The 10,000-nt window shown below is 34.2% G+C and overlaps 1 protein-coding gene across 10 annotated transcripts in view; it reads left to right on the top strand.

The window, feature by feature from the left end:
* LOC115209324 (zinc finger protein rotund-like) overlaps positions 1–10,000 on the top strand; it is a 428,746-nt gene that overhangs the window by 11,238 nt on the left and 407,508 nt on the right. For 6 of the 10 annotated variants that reach the window (XM_029777680.2, XM_029777677.2, XM_029777670.2 and 3 more), the window contains exon 1: positions 3,274–3,383. The exons of 3 other annotated variants lie outside the window; for them this stretch is intronic. In XM_029777680.2, coding sequence (XP_029633540.1) covers positions 3,343–3,383 — 41 coding nt within the window. In that variant the 5' untranslated portion in view covers positions 3,274–3,342. Of the gene's footprint in view, positions 1–3,273; positions 3,384–10,000 lie in introns of those variants that run through there. One more of the 10 variants, XM_036501220.1, reaches the window with a different exon arrangement.

Raw genomic sequence — 10,000 nt, 5'->3', positions numbered from 1 at the left:
ATTTGTACGGATTTAAATATATTCGGTTTTGCTATTTTACATTCTGGTCAAAGAGTATATAACATAATATTAATATTAACAATGATTTCTTATTGTTCTACTACTTATCACTTTAATAATTTTTTTTTTTTAATATAGACACATGGTCTGAAAAGTTGGGTAGGGGGAACTAGTCAATTAAACTGACCCCAGTACTTAACTGGTACTTATTGTATCGATCCGGAAGGATGAAAGGCCGACTTTCTAACGTAGACATGCGGTCGGTAATATTATAAGAAGGGTGTAGCCGGTGTCATCGATTGCTGTACTTGACGGCTACTCTTATTTTATCGAGCCTGGAGGAATGAAAGGCTAAAATACCTTTGTCAGTTAATCAATCAATGGTAATAATAAGACAAAAATCACGGTCTCCCTTTTTGTTTTCTTTACCTAAGAAACTTGTCGTCTTGTGTCTATGTAAAATCAATAATCTACAAGAGACATTAGAGGTAAGCGCCCGACAAGTCATTCCGCAACCTGATTTTTAAAATCAATTCACTTTAATTAAACACCACAAGGCCTCTTATAAGAGTACGAGACATTCAGTCGTATATCTGTACCTTTCTGTATACCCACGAAACCTTGTGTTTATGTAAGGAGTTGTTTATTGTTTACATTCCGATCCGTGTTTTGCGTGAATCAACTGCTGCAGAAAAGAATTCAATCGAGAGTTCTTTGTATCTGTTTACTATTATTGTAAGCCGTTTATATCACAAGAAATACGTTAGCAGTACATTTTTATAGTCAACGGGACAAAGTCAATGAACGATTTGTCTGAAACCGGCCGTTTTAAACTTTCAATATATTTTACATGAAAGCATTTCCTTAAATGTTAAAGTAGTCTTCACACATACGCAGAAAAACACGACTCCTAATTTACAACTAGCTATTCTGTTTTGTGGCTATGTGTTTTGTGTACATCTTCAAATTTTAGAAAACAATAGAAAAGAATTGTACCTGAAGTTTTTTTTTTGTTTTTTTCTTATCGGTATTTATGAAGTTGTAAAGTTAAGTTCTTCAGAGAAAATGCAGATACACACACACACAAATTGCGCACGTTCGCTCGTGAAGTTCATGAAGCGGGAGACATACATTTACGTATGCATGTATCTATATCGATGCATGTGTTGTGTGTGTGTGTGATCCTATATAAGATTAATGATGCACCGTGGAGTGGGTATATGCCTTGTTACCAAATATATAAAACACACACAAATGTGTGTGTGTATGTATATATATATATACACATACACATGCATGCGCGTAAACTCACACACGCACACGCTCGCGTATGTGCATGTATGTATTTTAATAATTGTTTTTTGTTTTTTTTTTAATATAGACACATAGTCTGAAAAGTTGGGGTGGGGTGGACTAGTCAATTAAACCGACTCCAGTACTTAACTGGTACTTATTGTATATTATCACATCTTTGATGGTTGTGGTAATTTTTTGTTCTTAGCTAACCATGTATTATTGATGATATAACCACGCATTGACGCTTGAAATGCTAATATTGTCAACCACTATTTGTTAACAATTTTCAATTAGCAGTTTTTGTTTGTTTCTGTTTAATTGAAGCATTCTATATTTTATTTATTGCAAGCGATAAAAACCAAATTATCCTTTTAATTTTTTTTTTTTTTTTTATTGAGAAAGGGAAATCGATTCTTCCTTGCAATTCCTTTATTATAATATTCCAGGCTAGTAAATCAAACGGAGCTGACCATATTCTTTGCGAAAATATACAAATTCTCTTTTCCTTATCTCTCCATCTGTCAATCCTTCTGGTGTGTTGTCCTTGCGCTTACTGATGTTATGAATTAAAACTGGTTTACTGAAAACATGTCCTCTTTACAGTTTTATTTTTATTTACATAAACACAAAGCCCCTCAATAATGTGTAACAAACGGGTTGTTGTGGCAACAATACCTCTTCCAACAACAGTTGTGGTGTAAAAAAAAACAAAGGGCAGCTCGAAGTAAGAATCGAAAGTTGCTTGTATAAAAGACAAGAATAGTTATTTCTTAAATGGTATGAAAGCTTGCGATTTGTATGAAGCAAGAAATGAGAATAATTTTCTCAATGCCACAGGTCAAGTGATTGAAATGAAATAGATTTAACTGAGAATCGAAACTGGGTTTCACTTCCAGAGTCTCTCCGTACTACATAGATATTCCTTTTTATATTACCTAAGGAAGTCATTTTTTTAATTGATTCTGTTCTCACTTTTATTTATCTTATTGGTTCTAGAAATACAAAAGCCAAATTTTGATCCCATCAGTCTTCAACTCGGAAATGTGACTTTAAAAAAAAAAAAGAAGATTTTTTTTTAATTAATTAATGAATGAAGAAGAGTGGAGACGATCGCAGTGTGAGCAGACTACAAAACTACAACTTGATTAATATTAACCCAATGTAGTGAATAAAGCTTAAAATTTATAAGGCGTGACGGGATGTTATGATTTTCATACCTTGGAAATCGAGACAGAGCCGTACTCGTCCAAACAGATTTTTTTTTCTTTTTCCGCCATGCCCTGACGACAACCATTTAAAACTAATAAATTCTTTTGTAGTTTGCTACCTTCCGATAGATAAAAAAAGAGGAAATATGATTATACAGTTTTTATGCCTATCTAAAAGACAATAATATTTCCTGAAGTAAACAGCAGAAGAATCGAAACCGAGTTGCTGACTCATCTCATTTCAAGCACTTGCCACTTACTCCACGATCATAGCAATAACATCGCTATTATCAAATATCCCAGACCGCTCCGAAACGTCTGTCGAGTTGCAGTTGTCATCGTCGTTATTGTTGTTGTTGTTACTGCTGCCGTTATCTCCCCCATTCATCCAACTGCCGGCTTTCTTTATATTCCTCCCCCTTCTCTCTCTCTCTTCTTTATTTCTCTCTCTCTCTCTCCCTCTTTCTTTTTTCCTCTACACGCTACCGCACGACATTCTTTACTCCTATCTTCCTGTGTCTGTCTGTGTATCTGCTGTCGGCTGGCAGGGCTTGGAGATCTCTTATGAAGGGGTTTCTTTCCATGATGTTATTCACATATCGTTGCAACTGATCTGTGGTATTTTTTTCTCTCTCTGGTCACTGTTTTGTGTGGACATAAGCTTTCGTATATATATAATATATATATATATAATATAATATATATATCGCAAAAGAAAACTGACTATATATATATATATATATATATATATATATATATATATATATATATAAGGAAAGGAAAAACGGACTGTAACACTCGCACATTCATACACACATACAATGAGAATCTAAACGACATGCCGATAAGTACATTGTTCGCCTATTCAAGTGGAGGAGGGTAAGTGGTCATTTGCAGTTTCCTGATCGTTTCGATTTAATATTACGATGTGTGTGTGTGCGCGCGCGCATGTCTGTATGTTATTAGGATGGTAAAAAAGAGCGGGGAGAAAAAAATAAGAAGAAGAAGAAAAGGAACTAGGAAAAGTATTGAAGAAGATAGGATGAAATGAACAAAAACAAGGTGGTATTCTAGAATCCGAAAGCTCAATCTTTCGATTCATCGTCGATAACAAAAAAAAAAATATTTATGATGTTGATAAGTAAAAAATACAACATAAGTAAGATGTTATGGCATAAATGATCTGATTCACACTTTCATTTTCATGCAAATCCTTTAGATTGTTTTCCCTTGATAAGATACCTTTTTATTATTCTCTTTTTTTTTTTTTTTTTATCTGTAACATCATCATAAAAAAAAAATGTTCATGCTTCTTTTACATGCCTTTTAGCAGGCATGTGAAATACTTTCGGACGGGTATCGAAACCAGCTATAGCAGACACGGCTCGCTGAATCTTAATTACTTTACTTTACGGCACATGTTTCGTAATTTAATTGTTTCTTAGATAAATAAGTATTGAAAACTACTTCTTTTCCTTTCTTTTTGTTTATGGGAACTAAAAGTTGTCATTTTCTTCTTTTTTCTTATTGTTTCAAATTCATCACTGACTGACTTCCCATTTCTCCCTACTAAACATGTTTATATCTCGTTATCTAAAGAATACTTATGTTATCGTCCATTAAAAAAAATCAATGTATCACTATTATTTATTTTATCTCCTTGGAAGGATAGCAAAGTAGATACCGTAAATCAATAACACCAATAATAATTCCTTTCATTATAGCACAAGGCCTCAAATTGGAGCAGAAGGGACATATTTGACCGAGTCAATGATCATTGTATAGGCACTTACTTTAATTTTATCCTTCCTGTAGAGTTTGAAAGGCGCAGTCGGTCTCTTTGTAATTTAAACTCGGGACATAGACGTATAAAACGAAATACAGATAGTTTTGTTTTATTTTATTATTTATTTATTTTTTTTTTGTTCTGATGCTTCACCATTTCTTTTACTCCATCGCTTGTAAAAATAATAACAGATAGAAAAGAAAAAAAAATATTGTTACTAATGATACTGCTGATAATTGTTATTGGTTTCAAATTTTGGCATGAGGCCAACAATTTCGAGTGAAGGGATAAGTACGATTACATGGGCCCCAGTGCTCGACCCCGAGAGGATGAAGGGGAAAAAGTTAAACCCTCGACGGAATTTGAACTCAGAACGTGAAAATGGGGGTGAAATACCGCTAATCATTTTTGCCCGGCGTGCTAACGATTCTACCAGCTCGCCGCCTTCTGATGACTGTTATTATTAACGCTGATAATATCGATCTCTTACTCAAATATCGATTAAGTAACATTAACGATAACAAAAGTCACGTTAATGATATTTTTGTTCGATAGGTTAAATAGAATAGTGTGTCTTCCCAGAGATTATTTCAGACTGGCTACTGCAAAAACAAAAATAAAAAAAAAAGAAAGATTGAGATAGTAGAGGTTGTGAGGTTCATTCCTTGACGTGTAAAATCAGTGCACCTCGCATGTTGTTGTCCATTCGACGTTGTCTCGGTAAACAGATTCTAACACTGTCTTCGACGTGGCAGTGTTTATCTTTCATTTCTTTCAGTTATTAGACTGCGACCAGGCTGGGGCACCGTCTTGAAGATGTTTAGTCGAAGATGTCTTGAAGATGTTTAGACGACCCCAGTACTTTAATTTAATGCCTGATACTTATTCTATCAATCTCATTTTGCCTCGAACCGCTTTTCAAACACTGGAAGGGGACAGATACAAATTCACACACACGCACACCCATATATATATATATATACACTATTGATGATAATCAGAAGAACGGAGATTTTCCACATCTATAATATTATTAAACAGTTATTTACGGCATTCTATAAGACGGGCTTCTTTCAGTTCCCGTTAACCAAGTCCGCCTCGCAACGCTTTGTTCAGTTCAGGGCTATAGTAGAAGACACTTGTGCAAGGTGCCATGCAGAGGGACCGAACCCGAAACCATGTAGTTGAGAAGCAAACATTTTTGCCACACAGCCATGCCTCTGTTTGTGTGTATGTCAATTAATTTACACAACAGCTGACTAAAATATTTATAATTTTTTTAACCGAAATCCTCAACACCAAGTGAATTTGTTTGTTTTTTTTTTCTTTTCTTGGTTTTTCTTTTTTCTCCACTTCTATAGAATGATATGTAGGACGACGATTGAAAAGTTTATGTTGTGAAACCTCTTGCATTCTTATTACGATAATAGAGAAATATTGATTTCATATTACGGCTGGTGATAATGAAGTAAGACGTCAGAAATACTGCTAAAAACATCATCAATTCGACGGGGTCGATATTGCCTTTCAATCTCAAGGGATCAATAAAGATTTAGCTACGCATTGGGAATTATTTACCCGAAAGTGTTTCCTTCTCAAAATATGTGCCCATTTGTAGCCAAGTGTTAAAAAAAAAAACCTCAACACAATGTTGTAAGCGGGGAGGGTCAGGATCTTGTATGTTTTATGTTTTTACACAGTAATTAATTATGTGTGTGTGTATGTGTGTACACACACACACACACACACACACACATATATGTCAGATGGAGATATACGCTTTACTCTTTCAATTGTCTCAGTCATTTGACTGTGGCCATGCTGGAGCACCGCCTTTAATCGAACGAATCTACCCAGGACTTATTCTTTGTAAGCCTAGTACTTATTCTATCGGTCTCTTTTGCCGAACCGCTATGTTACGGGGACGTAAACACACCAGAATCGGTTGTCAAACGATGTTGGAGGGACAAACACACACACACACACATATATATGTATACGACGGGCTTCTTTCAGTTTCCGTCTACCAAACCCTCTCACAAGGCTTTGGTCGGCCAGAGGCTATAGTGGAAGACACTTGCCAAGGTGCGACGAAGTGGGACTGAACCCGGAACCATGTCGTTGGTAAGCAAGCTAATTACCACACAGCCACTCCAACGCCTATATATAGATATTTTACAAAGACATACATAATATATACTACCTTATATATATGTATTATACATTAGATAATATTTATCATGTATGTGTTTGTATGAAATACACACACATTTTTATACATACATATGTATTTTATGTCCTATAAAGAACATAAAGGCAGACTGTGTGCACAGCATCAGTTTCGTGCCTGCTGTTAACATAAACACACCCGCAACACCTGCTTATATGAATATATATATATATATATTATATATATATATATATATATATATATAATATATAATACGCACACACACACGGCAAGCTTGTCCACAGTTTCTGTCTACCAATACTTGCATATATATATATATATATATATATCTAAACACAATCCCGTCGTGTACGCGTGTGTATGCGTTTTTACTCGGTGTTTACTGTATGTTCCGTAACCGTAACTAAATCGTACGTGCGATGCCGTCCTGGAGTCGAAACCGTCGACTAAGCCCTATGTGGTGTGTGTGTGTGTGTGTGTGTATGCAACCATGGTTTTCTGTTAAACGAACCGTATGTTTCCAGTGCTCGATAAAATTAAAAACAAACTTAGCGCTGAAACAAATTTACCAAGCTTAAGGCGGCGAGCTGGCAGACTCGTTAGCACGCCGGGCGAAATGCGTAGCCGTATTTCGTGTGCTGGTTCAACGTTCCGTGAGGTCGAAATTCACGCGTCCCCGAGGGGTTAAAATATTACAGTAAGTACCAGTATATTACGCCCTGGGGTCGATGTAATCGCCCATCAATCGTTGTCCCTCCTCTGTGTTTAGCCCCTTGTGGGCAGTAGTGAAATATATTGCAGCGTCCGATTCCTTCCCCAGCATCAACAAACTAAATGTTATATTTTGAGTATGTGTGTGTGTACTCGCGTGCGCGTGTGCATATATATAGCTTATTTAGTGGAATAAATACGTATTTTACTGGTTACTTTTGTCGAAGCACTAGGTTACAGCGACGTGAATAAACCAACACCGGTTTTCAAACGTGGTGGGTGGCAAACATATACACGAAGAGACACACACACTTACACACATACACGCAGGGACATATAGAACGGGCTCCTGTCAGTTTCCGTCTACCAAATTCACTTACAACGCTTTGGTCGGCCCTAAGTCTCCATTGCGTACGCGATGTGCCATGCAGTGAGACTGCACCCGAAACCGTTTGGTTAGGAAATATATTTTAAACTTCTTACAAAACGGCGATAACAGCGCCCTATAAAGACATAAATAATTATATATATATATATTTATAGGACATATCGATAATGAATATACATATTATAATAGATATATATACAGACACACCACCCGACTAAGGATATATATCAATACAAGAGATATGTATACACATATCACAGATCAGATATATATATATCCACAAATGGTACACAGTATATATATAGATAAAGTATATAGATATATATATATAACACTATACCATATATATCATACATAGAGTAATATAATATATAACATATATATATATACAGATAACACATTATGTTACTGTACAGTATACATATACACATATATGAGATGATATATGTATAGATATTTGTACTGTAGGCATCTGTACCATATATATATATATATATATATATAGCTTATTACACACTATATATGTATATATATATATAATTATAGAATATAGATATATGTGTTGGATATGCATTGTTACATTTAATATATGATAGTCTGTAGTATATATAAATATATTCGTACTGTTACGTATCGTCTCCTATGTATATATAGATACATATTGTATTTGTATTTTACTCTGTGTTTTTTATTGTGTGTATACATTATAAATAAATATATTTGTGTATACCAGAGATGAGATTGTTATGATGTATCATTGTTATATATTAGATGTATGTGTGTATACTGTACGTATATGTACATATATATATATAGTATATATACAATCATATATATATATATATACATATATACATAGATGTATGTATGTATATATTATATATATAGATAATATATATATATATTATTATAATCTATATATATATGTATGTATGTAGATATATATATATATATATATGTAGGATGTAGATATATTATATATATATAGTTATATAGTATATGATGTTGTACTATATACACAATATATCTAACACATCTTTACACTATATATATATACATGTATGTATGTATAGATATACAGACACTATATCTATATAACATAGATATCAATACATGCATATAACGCGAATATACATATACATATATTATATATAGACATATACACCTATATGTGTGTATATACATGCTCTATATATATAGATATACATAGATATTATACGAATATAATTACATATAGATAGGTATACACACATATATATGTATCACACACATATATATACATATATGCATATATATACATATACACACACACATATATATATACATATATACACATATATATGTGCATATATATACACACATATATGTACATATATATATACATATTGTACGTATATGTATATATATATATATGAACATATACATATTGTACGATATATATATATATATATACACATATTGTACGTATATGTATATATATATATATATACATCCATACATATATAAATACGTATGTATTTATGTATAAAAACCTTATACTCTCTGTATACGTACAAATAATTATACGTGTTAAAGTTACCAAAGCCTTAATACAAATCCGATGACAACAGAGTTCCCATAGGCTCTTTATGTATGTCTTGTCTCCTTTATCGCTGTCCCTCCTTTACACCCTCACAGCTCTTTACGTACCCTTTCACTGCATTCATTAACCCTTTACCACTCTATTAATTATCACGGCTCAGTGATTCCATCACAACTGCTCTACTTCCTTTCCTATTCATGCGACCAGCCGTCCGGACCACGTCGCGGACAGTTGAACTGTCTATGCTCGGACAATTGAACGGGTCTTCTCACCTCTTGACAACACTTTGTTACATACATACATATATACATATGTATACACACACACACACATATATGTATATAAACATATCTCTTTTACTTGTTTCAGTCATTTGACTGCGGCCATGCTGGAGCACCGCCTTTAGTCGAGCAAATCGACCCCGGGACTTATTCTTATTCTTTGTAAGCCCAATACTTATTCTATCGGCCTCTTTTGCCGAACCGCGCTAAGTGACGGGGACGTAAACACACCAGCATCGGTGTCAAGCAATGCTAGGGGGACAAAACAAGACCCACAAAACACACACACATGCATATAGATATACACATATATACGCGGGCTTCTTTTCAGTTTCCGTCAACCAAATCCACTCACAAGGCGTTGGTCGGCCCGAGGCTATAGCAGAAGACACTTGCCCAAGTGCCACGCAATGGGACTGAACCCGGAACCATGTGGTTCGTAAGCAAGCTACTTACCACACAGCCACTCCTGCATCCATATATATATATATCTATATATACTATATATATATATATAATATATATATTATATAATATTATATATATCTATATATATA

This window comes from Octopus sinensis, linkage group LG3 (genome assembly GCF_006345805.1).
Source record: "Octopus sinensis linkage group LG3, ASM634580v1, whole genome shotgun sequence".
Taxonomy (NCBI): domain Eukaryota; kingdom Metazoa; phylum Mollusca; class Cephalopoda; order Octopoda; family Octopodidae; genus Octopus; species Octopus sinensis.
This window is presented reverse-complemented; position numbering and strand designations above follow the sequence as displayed.